General features: G+C 42.2%; 1 protein-coding gene across 1 annotated transcript in view; it reads left to right on the top strand.

The window, feature by feature from the left end:
- LOC124794908 (trypsin-1-like) overlaps positions 1–22714 on the top strand; it is a 107505-nt gene extending 84791 nt beyond the window's left edge. The window contains exons 5-7 of the mRNA XM_047258610.1: positions 5826–6025; positions 13710–13767; positions 21536–22714. Coding sequence (XP_047114566.1) covers positions 5826–6025; positions 13710–13767; positions 21536–21660 — 383 coding nt within the window. The 3' untranslated portion in view covers positions 21661–22714. The remainder of the gene's footprint in view (positions 1–5825; positions 6026–13709; positions 13768–21535) is intronic.
- Positions 22715–23768: the final 1054 nt, after the last annotated feature.

Consider the following 23768-nt stretch of genomic DNA (forward strand, 5'->3'; position numbering starts at 1 on the left):
TTGAGGTGAGCTGGAAAGTAACTCAGAATAAGAAAAGTGTCTTGAGAAATATATTTTAATAAAATTATAGAGGCCTTCCGTAGCTACATTTTGTTCACATACGTTTAACTATTCGAACTAGTTTTCCTGCCCAGTGGTTACATACTTAACATTACTGATATATATTGATGAAATTTGTTATGTTTTTTCTACACTTCAAATGGTACGTAGTTTTTAGTACTGCACTTGTTTCCTGTTTTCTGCACTAACGCTGCTTATAAGAATAGTCATAAAGTTTAAATTATATCCTTGGGAACAAATCAAGCTCAAAACTGATGATGACATTATTCGTGAACTACTCGTATATATTCGCCGTTCGATACGACACATTTTTTCCCGATGTTGAATGACCTCGCAGCTATCTCGGACATAGCAGTCTGCATTTTCGATATTCAGCAACGTTCAGTCTCGAAAATCAACACATCGTCATTCTGAAAATGCCTGACAGACAGTGTTTTTTTGTACGAGTGTGGAGTGTCAGTTGAACAGTTAAGTGCACACGTAAGATGCTATAGTGCGACGTATGGCGACCTCCTACAGAGAAGGGAAGCTCCCCAGAACAACACGGGAATTTTGTGGAAATGACAACGTCGCACAACAGAAACACCTCATTGAATGACCCAATCAAGTATGAAAGTATGGGTACCACGTCACACATGGATATATTAATGGGAAGAGGTATCATCTTATCTATAACAGAAAAGAGTGGTCGTTGTAAATATCAGGTTTATTACGGAAAAGCGTCAACATATGAATTACCCATTGAGATAAGCAAATGAACATTTAATAAACAGAAAAAGGCTACTAATTGTGAAATATAACCCTGGAAAAGGTGTGTGAGCATGATAAAAGCACAATTATGAGAATAATTTGCGGAAAGAAATAGCTCGGAAAAATAAGTATGAAAGCTAGGAAGATCGTCAAAATGCATGATGGAAGCAACCAGCTGGGTGCAAAACGTTAAAATTGCGCAATTAGCTCCTGATGGGGGTTAAGTATCATTGTGTCCCTACCGAATAGGCGCCTGCAATGCCGACCTATTCTTACTACACACATACGGTTCTGCGTGACGATGCTTTGCTGAGTGTATTTATATGTTTTTACTACGCCATTGCAGCTTTATCACATTACGACATGGTGTAGAACAGGTACGCTTTACTTTATTTTATCTGTACATTCCCAGTTTGTATGAGAGTATATTGCGATATAAAATACTGGGTTGTTTTGATAGATAGACTGCCCAGCAGTTGTATATTTTTATATTGTAGATCTGAAGATGGTCATTACAGACTGAAACCGGTCATCGTCGAAGGACTCCATATTGTGATCAAAGACTGGAATAAAAAACATTTGACACACATACAGCATGAATGTGGAAGTCAGCAGCAGCGATGGCTAGAGATTCCGAGTCCAGCTCAGCCTCTATACTGAGTACTAAAAGAGACATCCTTCTATACGGTTGCAAGATTCGTCTCAGTCTCCCATCAGCAAGTCTTCCCCTTCAGTCCCCCAGCAGCAAGTGATTCTCTATCTTAACGCTTTGAAATTTAGCAGTTTCTCCCAGGGCAGGAACCTCGCCGGCCAATATCAGTAAGCACTGTGAATTTCTTCAGTAATAATTTTGTAAAAAGGCAGAAGAAACTCCTACTCCTGCGGATTTTGCTGTAAGTAACCAGTGTGAGGAGGAAGCCAGAAAATATTCCCCACCCCTTGATACCATTCTAAAGCTGATAACAGAAAGGCTTTCACCTAGACGTGCATGAGAAAGCGTGCACGCTACAGAAATAAACACTATGCACCAATAAGAAACCATGTCACAAAACTTTGAAACCAAGGTTCTTCCGTGGCACGCCTGCTGAGGCAAACGGCGGTTCTCACGCTGTTCCATCTCTGGAAGGCTGCACCTGGCTCAGATTTTTATTTTTTCTAAAAGTATTCTTCCCTGTGTCCTGAACAATACTATTTTTTGGCAGACAGCTGTCCTCTTTACCACACGGAGTGCGGGAGTAGGCATAGCGAATTCCGCTTTCGACAACATGTGCTGAAGCCAGACTCAGCCCTGAATACGGTTATGGCTTCTCCTGGTCCTTTTACGTAAACTTCTATGTCGGCCCAGCCAACATGGAAGCTTTCAACTCTACAAAAAAATAACAAGATCCTCGCCATAATAACATAAAGGTAGAGAAGAAGCAATCAGCTGGGCAATCACTGGTGGCGCTGAATACTGTCTGCAGTTACGATGCAGCATGAAGGGTCGACTAGATTCAGGTGATTTTTTCCACCGTGTACAAACTCTATGGACTGATCAATCAGAGGATACGGAACAAAAAAAAAGGTCCAACGAACCTATCTCCGGAAATGCGTGTTTTCCATGCTAGAGACTATTTATTCAATCATACATTGTTACAGACAGTGCGGTCTAATAGGCGCTTATCACGCAGCCACAGTTACAGTATGTGCTGATAGTGGTTTCCATGCGCCTCATCGCATGCTTGTACGCACCATAGCATGTTCTGTGTCACATATTCACATCGGTGAGGCATGAATACGCTGCTCGTCTCCACATCTGAAATGGGCTCTGCATACACGATACTTTTGAGATGGCCCCATAATCAGAAATCACACGAATTGAGATTCTGTGAACGAGCTGGTCATGCAAATGGACCCTCTCGTGCAATAAATCGGTCAGGGAAGACATGACTGAGAGGCGTCCGGACGTGGCGAGGTGGGCTGCAGCACCATCATGTAGCAGCCATATAAACCTTCGAATCATCAATGGCACTTCTTCCAGCAGGGGAGACAGTAACCCGCAAGAAACGCTGATACTTCCGGTCTGTTAGACGGCTTAGAAGGAAGACTGGTCCCAAAATACTGTTGCCAATTATCCCGGCCCACATATTCCAGCTGCACCGAAGCTGATGATGTGCTGTCACCATACCATGTGGGTTCTGCATACTATCCCACAGATAATGTATGAAAGTTGAAAATACCACTCATCTGTGAATAGGACGGACGACACAAATCCCGGAATCGTGGTTGCCTGGTGAAGAAGCCAGTGACAAAACGCTCCCGATGTGGAAAGTCTGTCGCTAGTAACCCCTGCACACGCTGTAAGTGATAAAGATGGTAACGATTGTCATGGAGAATGTTCCACATGTCGTCTGGCTTAGCCTGTTCTGCTGAGCCAACTGCCTGGTACTGACACAGCGGTCACCTTTCAAAGTGTTAGTCACATTTTCCTCCAAGTCTGATGTCCGAACATTTCGGTTATGTTCTTCAAGATTTTCTGCTTCTTTGAACGAACCTGTCCCAAATAAAAGGCGAAACCACATTGCGAACATTGAATGCGGTGGTTGTTGTCGGCGGCGATAGATATCCTGATACAACCTTACCGCCCGCCACCCCTCGCCACTAGCCTTTCCGTACGTAAACATCATGTTGGCAAGCTCTCGATTCGAATACGGAACCACTGTGTACAACGCTCTAGCACATCCAATACAAGTTGAATCAGCAAGAGAAGTGAATCGGACAAACATCACCAATTACTATGACAGGAGAGGGTGAGGAACAGTACCACTCTCTAGAAGGAAAACACACATACTGTAAGTGTGGCTGCGTGGTACTGCCCGTATTATACCGCAGTTTCTGTAGCAAAGTATAATTGAATAAATGGTCTCTAGCATGGAAACCATGCAATTCCAGACATACGTCCTTAGACCTTTTTTGTTCCGTATCCCAGGCGGAGGTTCGAGTCCTCCCTCGGACATGGGTGTGTGTGTTTGTCCTTAGGATAATTTAGGTTAAGTAGTGTGTAACCTTACGGGCTGATGACCTTAGCAGTTAAGTCCCGTAAGATTTCACACACATTTGAACATTTTGTCCCGTATCCTCTCATCGATCAACCCCAAGAGTTTGTACACGGCGGACGAATTCACCCTGTATAATATCATGAAATATGTTTCGAGACAATTTTGGGGAAAAGTTGCCACATGACACGAAGAATGGACAGGTAGTTACTGGGTCGCATGTCAGGAGAAACAGGGTGTCAGCCAAAGCATGACAGTCCGTAGAAACAGTATGAGTAACTGTGCCTTGTGCAGAATGAGCTGGGGCACTGTCATGAGGCGAAAATACCTCCTTTGGATAGCTGTCCACATTGTATCACCTTGATGGCCTCATTGGATATTTCAGTAGTATGCTCCTGAGGTAGTGTGCCCCTTATGGGCATAATCTGTTGGCATCAACCACGGCAGTCCCACAAACAACTCAGTGTCAACCTGCCCAATGATGGTTGGGTGGTGAATGGTTGGTCATGAATCCACATGTTACCACGGCCTGTTTTGCTTCTTTGTCTTAGGGTCATAATGATACACCTAGCACTCGTTCACAGTGCTTCAGCATCTGAAAAGTGATCTAGATTGAATATTTTTAGTAACATTTTTGGGAAAAAGAGATCTTGTATGCTATATAAAATTTGTGAAAAAGTAGTGTAGATCGTGATGGTTATTTTACTTAAAATGTATTTGTGCGCACAGGACATTAAATTTGGCTGATACTCGTCAGTGTTCTCGAGAGTTTGTAAGTGAATTCATTGAAATATATAGAAACCACCCATGTTTGTGGAAGATTAAAAGTAAAGAATATAGTGACCGAGACAAAAAGACAGCAGCATACAATGCTCTAATTGAAAAATTGCGGGCAGTTGACCTCTCGGCAAACAGGGAAACGGTAATAAAAAAAATAATTTCGTTGCAAACTGGCGAAATTATTTGCGGATGGATGTCGAAACTTATAATTATCTCTTAAAACTTGTAACCCCTCGTATTATGAGAAAAAATACCTGTATGAGAAGGGCAGTTTCTCCTCATGAACGGCTGGCGGTAACATTAAGATTCCTAGCTACATGAAGGAGCTACAAGGATTTGGAATTTTCAACTGCAACATCGAAACAAGCGTTGAGTGAAATAATACCCAACACATGTGAAGTTATTTACGCTGTCCTGAAGGATGAGTTCATGAAGGCAAGTCAAGTAAAATGAGTCTGTCAGCGAACTGTTTACCGAAAAGAGTTATCCAAAGTTCAGAAATCTAGAAGATCAGGTGTATAGCAGCCAACGTTATGGTATTTTGATCTGCTTGGCTTTCTCAGTGATCAAGAAACGCCAAGACCAAGCAGGAGTACAATTGAAGATGAAATTGGAGTGTCAATGTGCGAGGAAATGGAACACGAGGTAATGTAAAATAAAACAGGTTCACCCTGCAACTCTCGCAGTAAATTTACGTGAGAAAACTGCTTTCGCTTTAGCAGTCACTGTCTACACCATTTTGACCGCTTTCTCTGTTTCCTGGGGTTGGTATGAATGTTTTTTTGCAACACAAGTTGCGAACACAGACCACAACAGTACTTCCTCCATTTCTATATTTCAAAATAACTGAATTAAATTTTTGACGTTTACGGGGAGCAGAGACGCTTGCCACTGATATTTCTTTTCTACACCGACAGATGACAGGCGAGTAGTAGATTGGGGTTTGTGTCGTGTGAACACACCACATTCGCAGCGATCTTTTTCATTACAAACATCTGCGCCGATATCGGCGCAGACAGATCGTTGCGTGTGGAGCGGGCTTCAGTCTCCCTGTCTTATTGTTCCCTCTGCCTTCGTGTACATTTTGTATATTACCCGCTTTTCCTATAGCTTATGCCCTGTATACGCGACGAGAAAGGTGAGAAACACATCTTCCCGGTGCGAAACACATCTCGTGCAGCCACTGACACGTGTCTACAGGCGGCGGCGACCCGGCGGGCCGGACGGGGACGGTGGTGGGCTGGGGGCGCACCGCAGAGGACGGCGCGCTGGCGTCGGTGGTGCAGGAGGCGCAGGTGCCCATCCTGAGTCTGCAGCAGTGCCGCGCCTCGCGCTATCCGGCCGGCAGGATCACCGACAACATGCTCTGTGCCGGCCAGGGCTCCAAGGACTCCTGCCAGGTAAACTACCCACAACACTTCTGACACAAGTCTTCTGCCAGGCACACTATCCACAACACTTCTGCCACAAGTCTCCTGCCAGGTACAATACCCACAATACTACCACCACCACAAGTCTCCTGGCACGTATACTACCCACAACACTTTTACTACACCGCATCGTTCTTATCGTGGTGACCCGCCAGGTTAGCCGAGAGCGCTAATGCGCTGCTTCCTGGACTCGGGTAAATGCGCCAGCCCCGGATCGAATCCGCCCGGCGGCTTAACGACTGTGGTCGGTGCGCCAGCCAACCTGGATGTGGTTTTTAGGCGGTTTTCCACGTCCCACTAGGTGAATACCGGGCTGGTCCCCACGTTCCGCCTCAGTTACACGGCTCACAGACATCTGAACACATTTGCTCTTTTCCATGGATTACACTGGACACAGACAGTTGGGGTACACTAATTCTGTCCCGGGGGGGTACGCAGTGGCGACAGGAAGGGCATCCGGCCACCCTTAAATTAACCTTGCCAATTCCGATTACCCATACCGACCCTGCATCATTGCGGGAAAAAAGGCACAAGCAAAAGAAAGAAAGAAAGAAAGAAAGATCGTTCTTATCGTGGTCTTCACTCTGAAGGGCATGTTCCCAGCAACTCACCAAATCTCTCTGTCTCTGCATAAGTACTGCAACCTACATCTGTGGTCAAGCTCTTTTCTGCCTCTACAAATTTTGTCCTTCATACTTACGTCAGTTCCCAAATTAACTCATCATTGATGACTTAGGATGTGGTGTATCAACTTTAAGGAAAAGTTCTGCCAACATTTCGTTTCTCCCCGATGCTAAACAGTACCTATTCTTTAGTTATCTGATCTACCCATCTAAATTTCAGCACTGCTGTACAGTATCACATATCATAAGCTTCTGTTCTGATCTCTTGCCTCTACTGTTTATCATCCATATTTCCCTTCTATGTAACACAGCGTGTCCCAAAAAGTGTACACTCTTTTTATGATTGTAACACTAATATTTAATAAGATACGGGGAAGTTTCAACATCTAGAATATTGCGAACAAATGTAGAAACCATCCATTTATCGAATATGTTCAAATTGTTGGCCACTGTGGCCCAGACATAGCTGATAACACTGACCAAATGAATCCAACATTGTACTTCACGTGCCCCTGGAGAAAAAAGAAAACAGTGGGGGCCAAATCTGGTGAGTGCAGAGGGTACTCGGAACAGCACCGTCGTTCTATCTATCTGTCTGGTAGATATTTGTCAAAGTAGACGCTTATATTTCAATGATCATCCTCAGTCACAGCGTGGAGTAATCTAGGAATAAAACTTTTCCATTGAACACGCTTGTTTTGGATCTTCGGTTCACAAGCTACTTGCAGCGCAGATCTTCTAGGAGATTGCTGGAACTTTTCGATGACTTCTCTTTCTCTTGTGGATGATCGTAGCCTTCCTGAATTGTTGTTGTTGGTATCCTGTACAGTTCCTCCGTCGCCAAACTTGTGATGCAGACGAGTAATTGTCAGTCGTGTTGATGAATCTCGTTGAAACATCATTCTGAATTGACTTTGCACTTCACTTACGTTCTCAGTCTTCCAGTTGTAATTCAGAATGAGCTCTCTTTGCTCAAGGTTCAGCCAGTCTGCAGCCATTTTTCAAGCCAGATTGAAATAATGTAAGTTGAAAACTTCGATAGATGCTCGCTCGACTGGTATGTGTTCATTTTCTGTATGTTTTATTTTCTGGCAGTCGTCTTCAGAAACCCTGGGGAAACCTACGAATAACATTGTATTTATATTTAATGTTAACAAATTTATCTTTTTTTCAGAATCGCTTTTCACGCTGTCAACATTCTGGAGTTTATTAGTTAACCCACCTTGAGTGTTAAGGTGCCATCTGTAATAATTATTTGAGAGAAGGTGAATTTCTTAGCCAAGATTTGTTGTAAACAACATTTACTGCCGATTGCTGGTTTCGATAAGCATGGTTACCATCTTTAGATCTCGATAAAAGGTTATTACAACTACTATAGGAGACATGTAATAAACTTTTATCGTGATCTGGAGATCACCGTAAACCGGTAATCCACAATCAAGGTTCTTTATAAGCGACTAAGAAGTTCACCTTTTCTCAAATAGCTTATATTCACTCTCTTCAATATCAATTCTTTTTCTGCCCAAATATCAAAATTCATTTATTACTTTTAATGTCTCGTTTCCTAATCTAATTAACTTCCTAATCTAATTAACTTCCTAATCTAATTAATATCTCAAAAATATTAAGAAGCAACGGAAAGTGCTGAAATAGGTTTGAATGAAACAAATCTAATTAAACAGAGTTTTGCATAAGGTGGAATTTCTCTCCAATTTCACAATGCCACCGAGAAATTGTTTTATTCTCCATGCACCTTAATTTTCCCCTTTGTTTCTGCTAGTTGCTGCTTGATCTATGTACACAGTGAATAACATTTGTGATAGGTTACAATCATGCTTAACTCCCTTCTTATTTATTGCTGCCCTTTAGTGTCCGACTCTTACGGTACCAGACAGGTTTATATACAGGTTGCTTGTAGCTTTTCTCACCCATCATCGTATCCCTGGTAATTTTAGAAATTTAAAGAACGCATTTCAATCAACATTGTTAAAAGCTTTTCCTGAATCAATAAATGTGATAAATGTGGTTTTGTTTTATTCAAAAATCTTCTAAAATACATTGTAGAGTAAGTATTGTTTTATACGTTCCTACGTTTGTCTTGAAACCAAAGAGATTTTTCTCCACACGTGCTTCTAACATTCCTTTAGACCTCTCGTATGTAATTAATGTTAATATTTTGCACCCATGACACAGAGAGAAAAGTTGTCATAATATCATGTTTTCTGGTGGTATCTGTTGTACATTGCTGTTATATATCGTACAACGCTATTCTGCACTCTGAACGCGTTATCCCAATATGATTACGTAACTCGTTACTGGAGGGAAATATGCAGATGTAGCAGAACTACAACGCTTTATTTGCAGGTGTATTTTTTCCAGTTAAGGTTGTGGTCAATCTGTAGTCTGTAGTACACTCTGTTCTTCTAGAAATAAACTGTTTGGATAGACTTTTCTCAAACAGCGTATGTCTCTATGATAAGTAATATATTTTACAATATTAATAAATTTTGTCAAAATTTAATGACAATGACGATCAATAAATTTTCAGTTCATAAAATTCTGTGATTTCCTTTGCTTCGACGCTCTACTGAACGTCCAACTGACCTCCTCAAGGCCCCTACACGTTGTCCACCATCAAGATAAATTTATAATACTTTCTTTATTTCTAACATGGATATATAAAGTACAATATTATTATTCTTGCCCTCAAAGACAGGAGACACGAACATGCTAAGAAGAGTTTGGGGAAACATGCCGCACTGCTTACCTTACGTACGCTCCTTTTATCTTATACGGAAGATCCTCCGAGTGGCTAAGAATCTTTCACAGTAACACATTACTCATTTATGCACTTAGGTATGTGAAAATTTCAACACTCAGAATTGTCGAATAAATCCAAACTCTGGCTATAGGTGCAGCAGCGTAAACCAACAACCGATTGAGACTCCAGAGAAATGTCGCACATATAGAATCAGCTGTCCCTTCAATGAGTGCAAAAGTCAGTGTTGTGCAACATTGATTTAACAAAGAACCGTTAAGCGGAGTGAAAACGCTGAAAGAAACGCTAGTTCCTATACTTCACCGATATCAATTATTTCAACGTTACCGTAAGAGAGAGAGAGAGAGAGAGAGAGGGGGGGGGGGGGGGAGGGAGATGGACGGGTAGAAAGATTGATATCTTTGGACAAGTTCCGTTTGAACTTTTTCTACAGTTATTCCGCGCTTGTCAGGTGCAACCGTGCTGGCTGAAGCCTACGTTCGTGAGCGGCGCACTGAACTGAATCTTTTTCCATTTCTATGTCATTTACATTACTCACGTGCTCAAGCCATTTCCTCCTGTTTGAATCCTCTAGTATGCCGAAACAGCGCTTTCCTAGAGGTCTATCCTCTCCGCCGGCAATTCTAAGGATACTTCAGCTCCACCTCACTCATCTCTCCTCTCTCCAGTTGCTACTTAACATAAACCTGACCAAAACCCTGGTAATAATTACAGGTAAACCAAATGCAGTTTTTGTTTCCATGACATCTTCCTAATCAAATATGACGGCCGCACATAGTAAAGTACTCTGTCTAATCCACGACAGTAAATTAACATGGAAACCCCACCTACTAACTATCCAACGAAAAGGCACAACTGATCAAAATTCCGAAGATTAAGACTGCATCCCTCCCCCATCTCCCATTCTTACAAATCCTTGATCTGTCCCATTCTGTGGTATGCTTCTGTAGCCTGTATATCGTCTTCACCAGACTTCTCTCTTGAAATCCTTGAGCGCCAAGCACCCCGTTTGTTTTCCGCACACATTACTCATATCTGTACGAATCTTTTACCAACTCATCACTTTCCTCTTCCCCTTCGCACACACACTGAACACCTGTTTTATGCTGTGCATCCCGCATACTCCACTCCAAAACCCCATTTCTTCCCTTTTAATTTCGAATATTCGAATACAGTCACGCCTATAGTAGTACATGCCACCAAACCTACATCTACACAATTCCTTACCCTCTCCCTATGCAATTTTAACAGACACACCCTGACAATGAAATCTGTCCTGGTATTTATCCTATTGACCAGATCTAAGCCCCAAATGTGCTCCCTCTTCTGTTCCTGCCCTCATCTCCTCATATCCAAACCTGTTGTCCATCGTAGTTATACCTATCCCAGATCCCATGTTTCCCAACCAATATCCCCCCACTCCGCCCCACATACCACATCCATTCCCAAATGCAAGCTGTGCTGCTCCATGCACACCGAGTACCTTACACTACCAGAACCACCCAATTTGTTCTCTCGCAAACTGCCCCCTCACATTGCATATCATTCCAGCTTTAGTGCAGCAAAGTGCTTCATCAGTTTTAAGTTAAGTTTCATCAGTGTGCATTAAACAGTTAATTAATTTTGAAAGCCATGGAATTTCGTTACCTCTTCTACTGTTTTAAACTATTTATATTAATAAAAATGGTTCTGACTGAAATTCACCGTATCATACCTCTGCCAGCCAACGAAAAACAATAATGGTCAAAAAGAAAGATGAATGACAAGTGTGATGGTTTGGCGTACTGTAATGGTACAGAACTTCATCTCGACATATACGTATTGAGGACTATCTGAATAGCGACTGGTACGTCATATTATTTTGGAGCTATACTTCTCCTAATGCTTTTCTCCAGCACGCCATTGTGCGGTCCCTTATAGAGAAAAATGTGGAAAACAAGAACTGCCTTACAGGCCTGCACGTTATCCCGGGTTGTCTCTGACGCTGAGAGTACAGTCGTGGACAAAACGAGCGAGACCCCTCGCTTTTTCGTTATGCTGATCTGCACAGCTTTAGAGTCTGCTACACAGCATAACAGGCAAGGCGACGAAGTGCTACCAAGATACTATGCACTGGTGTGAAATTGAAAAACTATCCGAACTTTGTCAGACTGTTTTCAATCATGTCTAAGACTATATTAATGCAGATTAGTGTGTTAAATACAACGCGTAATTATAAGATATAAATGCAACAAGAAACGCTAATTAGTATGAACTGTACTAATAAAAATAAATTCAGCATATCGAGATAACACAATTGTTTTAGTAAGAGAAAGTACCCCAGATCGATACGATTTTGCAAAATATTATGCATATTCGACCGCGAAACGGTCTGTATCAATGTTCAGACCAGTCATACTGGATTATCGTTGCTGACCTACCATGAAACTGTGCAAATTTAGCAATGCGTGAATATTCTTAGCGAAATTCATTTAAAAATCAATTCAATTAGTGGCAGAAACGGAAAAAGTAGGCAGTAACAAGTATGAAATTCTACAAAATTTTCATATTGACATCCACAGGGCGCCAGTACAGAATGAAGGTAGCGCGAGAAATTCTTAAAATTGCTTTATTGATAGTCTATCTGCCTCCATCGAGATTAGAACCGAAAACAATCCAAACATCCCTCGCAGTAGCAAACACCTTTCACTACGCTAACAGACAGCCCAGGCAAAAAACCCTCTATTATTACCCCAGACATGAATAAGTCGGCAATTTCGCAATGAAAATGGCAAAATGATCTGCATTTTCTGTTGCACAGAGCTTTCTGGATTCGAAAACATGAATTTTCTACCGTTATGTCACCGCTCATGTGACAATCATTCGGGATGTTTATCGAAATACCAAATACTGCTCTTAGCGAGTAAATTTAGTAGGATAATTCTGCACCACCCCAGGAAATAAACGGCGACATAGCTGCCAAACGTATTCTACAATGTTTTGAATTCTCCACTAGACTCGCCACAGCCAGGAAACGTTCATTAGCCGAAGTTTTTCTTAAGCTATGGGAATGATCACACTTCTAAAACGCGGTGGCATTAATCCTAGGATCTGAATTACCACGTGTACAGGCAAATGGATTTTATTTGCTTTCCTGTAAACGTGATTTGGATCGAAAGCGTAGCTACGATTAATATGCTGATGTATCGACTTCAGCTAGAACATTTCGAATAAAGAGTAGGTGGAATTATCTATGCGGCCCTCATCTTCAGTAACTGTCGTAGCTATTTTCGTTCTTAGGATTTAGTCACCTAAATAGGTAAAAATGGAACCCTACTAGTCTCACTTTCTTGACCATCTGCGTGTCTACCCAACCCTTGAAACCCGTTTACCTCGAGTACTGGCAGACATAATAAGCGGAAATGTATCGCACTTCCTGCGGTATACGGTCCCTTGGTGGTGTAAAAAAGTGAGCTTCTATGTGAATGCCATCTAAAGATACGGATGTTTATGTAAGGAAAATTTATGCAACGGTAATCCAGTATGATTAGTCTGAACGTTGACACAGACCGTTTCGCGGCCAAATGTACATAATAATTTGCTAATTCGTAACGATCTGGGGTAATTTGTCTTACTAAAACAGTTATGTTATCTAGATAAGCTGAATTTAGTTTTATTAGTACAGTTCATACTAATTAGAGTTTCTTCTTTCATTTATATCTTATATTTACGTGTTGTGTTAACACGCTAATCAGCATTAATATAGTCTTAGACATGATTAAAAATAGTCTGACAAAGTTCGGATGGTTTCTCAATTTCACGCCTGTGCATATTATGTTGGTAGCACTTCGTCGCCTTGCCTGCTATGCTGTGTAGTAGACTTCATAGCTGTGCGGATCAACATAACGAAAAGGCAAGAGGTCTCGCTCGTTTTGTCCACGACTGTACATGCGTGAAACCCTAGTGGTTGGCATGTTGTTTGGCACGGTTCTCCAAAAACGTGTGTTGATCGTTAGTGAACTCGTACAGAAACTTCGTGGAAATGTATTGCAAAGAACATATTCAGAGACCTTTTCAAACCACGCATGACATAATTGTAGCTCGAGGGGATTCACACCTTACTGAATTCTCAAACTCAGGTCTCATATACAGTTGTGAGTGGACTGGTGTCTTATTATTTGATAAGAGATTACATTTTACATTGTTCTCCAATTGCAACGTATGCTAAAATAACTGTGAAATGTGCACTGAACATATTTATTTCTGTTGACAGGGGGACAGTGGAGGTCCGCTGCTAGTGACCAGAACTGACGATCGTCATGAAATAGTTGGTAAGTCACAAAGCAAATTTTGAGAGGGTAAATATCTACCGTAGCTGATAGAGGCAAGACAACTGCATTTCCTTAGCGGGTGCGAAATGTATGTTAGTATTGAAACGCTTGGTAACCCAAGTAGAAACATCACAGTGTTACTTAGATGCGTTGCAGGGTTTATACAAATGAACAGATCTCAAGTTAAACAGCAATTACATTTTCTTTACGAGTACAGATACTTAACCTCACGAAATTTGGCGAGAGAGGATGTTTGCAGAGGAGAACGTGAAATTACTGAGAATATGATTTTATAACAAGACATTTGCGAGACTTGTTTTAGGAACACACGTTCCATAGTTGCACTTTGTTTTAATTTTATTTATTTATCTCTCATTGTGTGCTATCAATTTCGCTGTAGCAACCTGTGCCTCAAGCTATCGTCCCTTCCATCAGCCAAGCAGTCAGTCTGGGATCCGGCACCAGCATCGGTTATAGCCAAACAGATATTGTTTCTTCCTGCAGGAAGACTCTTTTCCTATCTCTGTGGCAAGTGGATTCAAGCGAACCATAACAAAGGAACACGGCACACTTCATACCGAACAGCTAGTAGTCATTATAGATGATGAGAGTCTACCGAGGTTGGTATACTACAGCACCTTCAATTTTGTATGAATTCCCTTTTCAATATTCTGAATCACTCGTGCTCGTATTGAAAGAAACTTGTAGTGACTATACAACATTTGTGTTAGACAACGGCTGGGGCCCTGATTCCCTGCTTATTGCGAACAGCTGCATTGACCAATATGCTGCAGCATCCCTGATCCAAACTTTCGTGTCACTGATGTTTCCAACTATAAATACATTTGTACTGCTACCAATTCATGTCACTGAATCTTCTATATTGATGAACATTTTGAACAAATTGACAGTGTTGTCATTAGGAGTCCCCTCTGGCCTCTGCTAGTAAACATTTTTATAAAAGGCTCTCATAAAGGATTATCCGGATTTGCGGAAAGCTAGAGTCTACTGAAAACCTTGGCAAGGGGGCAAAGCCTACACTGGTATGCCACAGTCAGAGTGTATGAAAGGTGCTTGGAACATGATCACCACACTCGCCTTTCGCAGCCCAAGAATTCAGCTATAGCTGGCGTTGTATCTTCGTAGGGCATTCTACGGCTTACTCTTCCATAACGAGATCGTTCTGGGCTTCGGTTATCATGTAAACTGTGAAAATACGTTTGGTAGAACATCTTATTTATCGAACTGGGTTGGTAAGTTGTGTTTCGGGGATGATTTTTTTAATATATTCGGAAAGAAAACAAATAACGCCTAATGACACGTTTTGCTACAGTTAGTTTCATGAAAACTGTTTGATAATAGTAATTTAAAACATGAGAATAGTTTACGATCTCACCAAAGAGATCTGTAAGAAAAACCGCATTGTTAAAGTGACCACTGCATATGCTTAACATAAAACGGAACGCATCTGCTCTAAGACTTATTACGTAATTGCGTTCGAAAAAGGCGATACACAGGGTGTCCTACAAATGCTGCGACCGACTGCTATGTGATAAGGTGACCATATTTTCTACACTCAAATTCGGGACATTAACATATTTCCTAGGCCCAAATCCGGGACACATTAAAAATTTTCCAAAATAGGCTATTTTTATTTATTTATTTATTTATTATATGAGAAGAAGGTTTCACTTAAATGTAATAAATACAAAATATCAATTAAATTTGTTGCAAAGAAAAGCACATTTACATTTTATTAATACCTTCTAAGATGAATGAGTGTGATCAGTGCAACTGTATTTATCAGTGCTGTGAATTTTCTTTATCAAGTCTGTATTTTTCAAGAACATATGAAAAAACTCGACACAAGTTTCAGCATAATTTATTCTACTTCCTAACATTGCTTTCATGATTTCTTCAGCCAACTGTGTTTTGTCACTTGTCCATATGTTGTTTATGTGGGAAAATACCCTTTCAGTAGCAGCATTAGTGCCAGGAAAGGAGTAAAGAAACTCCACTAGCTTGAGTACATTTCAGAATGGCACATGATTCTGGCTGAAATGAGAAATCATCTCAACCCATCTTTGACCTGGAACAGTGTTGTTAGCAGTCCATTCAATTATTTTCTCAGTGGTTACAAACTGTTTGACACTGACATACTCATCATACATTACATTTTCTGCAAACTGAACATATGGCACAGTTTCGCTAACTAGAGAAGAAGTTTTTTCAATGTCATCGCATACAGGTATTTGATTCAAGGTAACCCAGTTGCAGCAGTCTACGTTCTGGAAACTTTTTTCAGTCAACTTTTTTAAGTAGGATAGAGCAGTTTCATAGAAAAATAATACAGCACCATGAAAACTCTTTACCTCTCCTGGAAGCAGACCTACCTCTGTTTCAAGAGATTCAAGAATTGCTTTAACTCTTGAGGGAAGGAACTGGTCTTCAATTTTGGACGGCAATGTCGTTTCCAAATTACTAATACAATCAGCCACTTCAAATATAGTGACTGTCTGTCCTTCAACTTTTTTAACTGCTTCATGAAATGATGAAGCCTGACTGTGAACAAAATATAGCCATATTTCAGACAAAGGGTTTTGAAAGAAGTTTTGAAGTAACAATGGACACTTATTTTCAGAAAGTATGATTTTAGTGGTTTAAACATTTTTATGACTCGCTCAACAGCAGGCAACAGTGCTAACCATCTTGTTTGAGCATAACCCAAAATCATTGCAAAATCTGTTTCAACAAAGCTGCAAAAGTCCTTCAGAATTTCAAGTCTCACAGTGTATGATTTGAAATATAGAAATATTTTGGAAACTACCATTTCTGTATCTACAGGCAATATATCGAACAGTATTATGCAGTATATGAGCAGCACAATCAACCCCTGTCAGTCTATGACCGAGATCCACTTGTAGTTTAGTAAAAACATTATTCTGACCCTTTCTTTCAGCACCTTCAAAATTGCAATTAGCGTTATCAGTAAACCAACCCCTATCAGCCAATGACCGAGTTCCACTTGTAGTTTAGTAAAAACATTATTCTGACCTTTCCTTTCGGCGCCTCCAAAATTGCAATTAGTGTTATCAGCACACAGTCCTACAACTTTTTCTTCTAGGCTGTTTTTTTCTGAGGCAGTCTGTTAAAAAGCCACTCACAATAGTAGATGTTTCCCTAGGCAACGATTTTAATTGTAATAATCTTACTTTTACACCAGTTTTGTAATCAAAATATCTGACGACCGATAGGGGTGAAATGAATGTCTAATTCGGAACAAATTGGGTCATGATTGTTAATTTTGGGACAAACAGGTGTCCCAAATTACCTTTGAAAAAATTCTGGACAGACACACAAAAATCGGGACTGTCCCGAGAAAAACGGGTTTTTTTTTTTTTTTTTTTTTTTTTTTCTTTATTGTATTTCAATTCCCTATCGGGGCGGGCTGGCAGCAGCATATGCGCTGCTCTTCAGCCGAAAGACATAGAACAAAACAATAGAAGACATTTAAAGACAGCAAAGGAGAGAAGAAGGCGAACATAGATATACAAAAGGGAGAACATCATGGAAGGCAATATACAAAAAAAAAAAAAAAAAAAAAAAAAAAAAAAAAAAAAAAAAAAAAACGGGGTGACTGTAAAATGGAGATAAAAAAACTGTTTAAAAGTAGCACACACAAAAAGCCACACTCTGCGACGATTAAAAGAACACAAGGCACAGTATGACTGGAGCATGAAGGTGTTGACGGATGGCATAGCACACTGACGGCGAACCTCAAGGCAGTACACAATTAAAATCACACCTCTGGACGCACACGAGAAATAGCACGAAACACAACACTGACGTGGCACACTGATGATGATCAATACAGAGGATCTGCCAGGTTCAAGGAGATGAGGGAGACCTGAAGAAGGGAGGGAGGGGAAGAGATGGGGGAGGGGAATGGGGGTCGCTCGGAAGAGGGCCAGGTAGGGAGGGATGTGGGAAGGAGAGAGGCAAGTATGGGGTGCAGGGTCTCAGGGGAGAAGGAGGAAAGAGGAGAAGGGGGCCCTGGGGAGGGGGGGGGGGGGGGAACAAGGCCGGGTTATAGTTGGAAGGAAGGGTATAGGTCACGGCGAAGTTCGTCATCCGGGAGGGGGAGGCGTTGGAAATTGCCCTGATGAAGGAGATGGAGGGTGTGGAGGTGGAGAGAGGGAGGGATACAGCGACAGAGGCGCGGCAACGGGCGAGGGGTGGAGAGGAAGGAGGAAACCAGAGGGTGGGGGGGATCAACCCTGCGAACAATGTAAAGGATGCGGAGATGTTGGAGGAACAAGAGGAGGTGGGGGAAGGGGATCAGTTCATACAGGAGCCGTGTGGGAGAAAAACGGGACGGATAGTCACCTTATATGTGAGGCAGTGCACAACATAAGGTATGAGAAATGTATAGCGGCCTATGGCTGCAGACGTCGTCGTACGCCGCTAGGGGGTGCTGTACACGAGACTACCGGACGGGAACGTGAGAATTTCGGTACACAGACGATGCGATTGCATATATGCACTTTTGTATGCAATAGCTGAGTTCAATGGGCAAGTCGTTTGACGTATTAATCGACAACGTTTCCCAGGCAGACATCAACTGCACCAAGGTTTGTTTGCCAGTCTGCATCGAAATTTGTGTGATTATAGGTCAGTAGGAAGTGGCAGGGATAATGAGAGCACACCGCGATCGGCGCGTTCGGTCGTTAAGGTTCAATTGGTTCAAATGGCTCTGAGCACTATGGGACTTAACATCCATGGTCATCAGTCCCCTAGAACTTAGAACTACTTAAACCTAACTAACCTAAGGACAGCACACAACACCCAGCCATCACGAGGCAGAGAAAATCCCTGACCCCGCCGGGAATCGAACCCGGGAACCCGGGCGTGGGAAGCGAGAACGCTACCGCACGACCACGAGATGCGGGCGGTCGTAAAGGAAGAAAGTGTCTTGGATGCCGTGGTGCCCAATCCAAACACCAACATACGTGCCATTATCTCGGATTTTAAATGTCTCGCTGCACTGTGCAGAGCGTTTTCGTCGCCAAATCCTTACAAGCCTTTCATCTCCAAAGGGTATAGTTTTTACATCGTGATGACTATCCTGCACGTGTGCGTTTCGCACAACGGTTTCTGCAACAAACTGGCCGAGTTGTGTATTTCCCAAGTTATGTGTTGTTCACTGATAAGGCAACATTCACTAGACATGGCGTAATCAATCATCGCAACGAGATGAGCGGTGTTCTTGAGGACAATACTAGGGAAATAGAAGGGGAGGTAGACGAAGATGAAATGGGAGATACTATACTGCGTGAAGAGTTTGACAGAGCACTGAAAGACCTAAGTCGAAACAAGGCCCCGGGAGTAAACAACATTCCAATAGAACTACTGACAGCCTTGGGAGAGACAGGCCTAACAAAACTCTACCATCTGGTGAGCAAGATGTATGAGACAGGCTAAATTTCCTCAGATTTCAAGAAGAACATAATAATTCCAATCCTAAAGAAAGCCGGTGTTGACAGATGTGAAAATTACCGAACTATCAGTTTAATAAGTCACAGCTGCAAAATACTAAAACGAATTATTTACAGACGAATGGAAAAAGTAGTAGAAGCTGACCTCGAGGGAAGATCACTTTGGATTCCGCAGAAATATTGGAACACGTGAGACAATGCTGACCCTATGACTTATCTTAGAAGTTAGATTAAGGAAAGGCAAACCTACGTTGCTAGCATTTGTAGACTTAGAGAAAGCTTTTGACAATGTTGACTGGAATACTCTCTTTCAAATTCTGAAGGTGGCAGAGGTAAAATACAGGGAGCGAAAAGCTATTTACAATTTGTACAGAAACCAGATGGCAGTTATAAGAGTCGAGGGACATGAAAGGGAAGCAGTGGTTGGGAAGGGAGCGAGACAGGCTTGTAGCCTCTCCCCGATGTTATTCAATCTGTATATTGAGCAAGCAGTAAAGGAAACAAAAGAAAAATTTGGAGTAGGTATTAAAATTCATGGAGAAGAAATAAAAACTTCAATGTTTGCCGATGACATTGTAATTCTGTCAGAGACAGCAAAGGACTTGGAAGAGCAGTTGAACGGAATGGAGGATATAAGATGATCATCAACGAAAGCAAAACGAGGATAATGGAATGTAGTCAAATTAAGTCGGGTGATGCTGAGGGAATTAGATTAGGAAATGAGACACTTAAAGTAGTAAAGGAGTTTTGCTTTTTGGGGAGCAAAATAACTGCTGATGGTCGAAGTAGAGAGGATATAAAATGTACACTGGCAATGGCAAGGAAAGCCTTTCTGAAGAAGAGAAATTTGTTAACGTCGAATATAGATTTAAGTGTCAGGAAGTTGTTTCTGAAAGTATTTGTATGGAGTGTAGCCATGTATGGAAGTGAAACATAGACGATAAATAGTTTGGACAAGAAGAGAATAGAAGCTTTCGAAATGTGGTGCTACAGAAGAATGCTGAAGACTAGATGGGTAGATCACGTAACTAATGAGGAGATATTGAATAGAATTGGGGAGAAGAGGAGTTTGTGGCACAACTTGACAAAAAGAAGGGATCGGTTGGTAGGACATGTTCTGAGGCATCAAGGGATCACCAGTTTAGTGTTGGAGGGCAGAGTGGAGGGTAAAAATCGTAGAGGGAGACCAAGAGATGAATACACTAAGGAGATTCAGAAGTATGTAGGCTGCAGTAGGTACTGGGAGATGAAGAAGCTTGCACAGGATAGAGTAGCATGGAGAGCTGCATCAAACCAGTCTCAGAACTGAAGACCACAACAACAACGACATGTGTTGTTCACTGATAAGGCAACATTCACTAGACATGGCGTAATCAATCATCACAACGAGCATTTTCGACGACCAGAAAACCCCCGTGATGTGCGACACCGAGCGGTACAACGTCACTTCACTTCACAGTTAAGTGTGGTCGGGTTTGGTCGCCAGCTACTTAGATCGGCCGTAATTTTTACTATCCCGATTGACCATCGCGATTTATCAGATCTCTCTGAAGCAGATTCTTCTCGGCAGTCTGAAGATGTTCCAGAAAATCTGAGGCGCAGCACGTGGCTCCAACATGATAGAGCGCCTGCTTATTTTGGACTGGCTGTTTCTAGACATGGGAACAGGTCATTCCCGCATCGGTGGATTGGGCGTTTTGGAAAGGTCACCTGGTCCATACGCTCACCGGATTTATCGAACCTTGAATTTTTTTGTGTGCAGAGCCCTGAAATCCCTCCTGTATCGCGATCCTGCGGAGTCTGAAATGGATCTCGTCGCAAGAATCGTCTGCGCAGCAACTACAATGAGAGAACTGTCGGTGTCTTCTAGCGTGTCTGGCAGTCATGCTTCGTCGGTGTCTGGCATTCATGGCGTCTGATGGGGCAAACTCCGAGCACCTGTTGTAACGTTAGAGCTATATTCATGTCGTACATGTACACCATGAGTACTCATTATATCCCATAAATGTTTCCAGTGAATCACTCTGTTCTTTCCTTTCCGATCTTCGACCTTTGTTGCCACTTACCCTTGACATTTGTGGCCATGGGTTGCTGTGCAATTCTCAATCCTTAAGATGTGCCCCACCTCCACTAGAAGTTAGTTGCAACATCTGGGACACCCTGAATATCCCAAATTATTTGATAATTAGTAAGACATTGAGAACATGATCCATGTGACATGACCATAACTATGTGAAGTGAAACTGTTTGCTGTGAGTGTGATTGTGTTGCAGGCGTGGTATCGTGGGGCATGGGCTGTGGACGGCCTGGCTACCCGGGCGTGTACACGAGGGTGTCCCGCTACCTGGACTGGGTGCGCGGCAACATGAGGGACACCTGCGACTGCAACTACAGGTGACAGCGCCCTGTCAACAAGGGCACCGGCGAGGATCATCCGGGAAGGAGACAACACACCATGCACAACGGACTTCGCTGTGAGTTGCATCGGTGTCTTGGAGTAGAGGATTCGACACCCCCCACCAGTACAAGAACTTTGTCCGCAGCTCGCGGTCTAGTGGCTAGCGTTGCTGCCTCTGGATCACGGGGTTCCGGGTTCGATTCCCCGCCGTGTTGGGGATTTTTCTCTGCCCGGGGACTGGCTGTCTGTGTTGTCCTCATCATTTCGTCATCACCATCATCATCTTTCGTGAAAGTGGCTAGAGTGGATTGTGTAAAAATTGGACTGTGAAAATTGGGACTTTGTACGGGCGCTGAGGACCGCGCAGCTGAGCAGCCCACAAAGCAAAACATCATCAGTACAAAAACTTCTATAACCGTTCATTGAGATCACTCACTACGTACTGCTGACACGATGCTGACAGCTCGATGCCAAAGGAGCAAGACAGAATTTTGTCACTGCTGTTACAGTCTCCACTGTTGTCATCCAAAAACAGACTTTTGTCCTGTTGGATTGTTCTCGGACGTTCAGCATCAGAAAACACGTGAAATAAGAAAGCGAAGGAAGATTTTTATTCATATCGGAGAAACACTTTCTCGTTGTCAGTGAATTTAATTTTTTATGTTGCTTAAGAGGCCACAAGGAACTTTTACTTTTTATATTTTAAATAGAGAAACATGTTTCAGTACTCTTAATCAAAACAAGGCTGACCTCCCACTACGTGTCAGGAAATCCATTGGTATAAATGTGGGTTTCAGCCTTTGACTGAGATAACGGAATTCATCTTCCTTCCACAAGAAAAAATAATGCAATCTTAAGAAGAAAGTCTTACATTCCTCTTACTAATAAAAAAAATTGAACTTATAAAAAACTGTCAAATTTCTGTGACACTTATTACAAAAATATCAATGCATTGTGCTTCCATCCAGCAAGTATATGTTTTCAATGGTGGAAAAGAAGCATCGACAGTTTTGTAAGTCTCGTTTTATAAAACCAGAATAAAATTTCTGCATAACCTCTTTTTTTTTACCTGGTATTAGAAAATCTGTGTGTCTCATATCAAACACCAGGCTAATAAAGCTGCAAAAACTCGCCTGTATCAATTTATCGCTTGACAACCGTCATTCTACAGTAAGTTTTCCGTGGCTCCCATCATTCATATCATACGAATGCTGGGATGGGTCCTCCGACAAGATCACGGACAGTCCCCCCACATCCCTCTTCTCCAGTATCTGTCTAACAATAAGCGGTGCTGTCCTCGTCAGAAAGAAATCGTCGACCGTTCAAGGCCATTTCTTGTGGGAGCGAAGGCAAGACAGTCGCAGAGAGAAGATAAGGACTATAGGGCGGATACTGGAGAGTCCACCACATGTGTTGGCGTAACTTCAGCGTTACGACATTTGCCATATGGGCACATACGTTATCATGAAGCAGTAACACCCCTTGGCGCTCCATTTCACTTGGTGGTTTTTTATAGACATGCTGCCCCCTACACATTCATCATTCTCCAATGGATGCCCGCCGGTGTTTGTCATTCGGCAACCAAGGGAAGAATAACAGCATCTGGTGATAATGTCGCCATAATTCACGTTTCCGTATTTACCGCGCACAAGTCAGAAAGAGACGAATGCCGCTCTAGACCGTTGCCTACATATAGCTGCTTCCACACCCACATCGGAGTCGTGCTGCGTAGCATAAACGCTGCAGCAACGCCCTCAAACGAAAACGTTTTGCTCTGCCCTTATAGTTACACTTTTCTTGTGACATACATCCTCCTTATGAGTCTTTAGCAGCACATCTCTCCTATATCTCCATAAAACTGCAGTGCATCTCCCCTGTGACTTCACAAAACTTTTTTATACTTCTGATTGGCAACCCTTAGTAAAAAGTGATTGTTTACTCCTCTGCAAAGATGAACTTATTACTAGATCTGAGTTACACATGATTTACTAGTGAGCTAGTTATTACTCTACGAGTAACGGCATTAGATACACCACCCTAATAGCATTCAGCAACCCATTTCGCCCCCATGACGTTCGTGCTGCGTCATGCTATGAGCTTCATGAGTC

Source organism: Schistocerca piceifrons, chromosome 4, assembly GCF_021461385.2.
Source record: "Schistocerca piceifrons isolate TAMUIC-IGC-003096 chromosome 4, iqSchPice1.1, whole genome shotgun sequence".
Taxonomy (NCBI): domain Eukaryota; kingdom Metazoa; phylum Arthropoda; class Insecta; order Orthoptera; family Acrididae; genus Schistocerca; species Schistocerca piceifrons.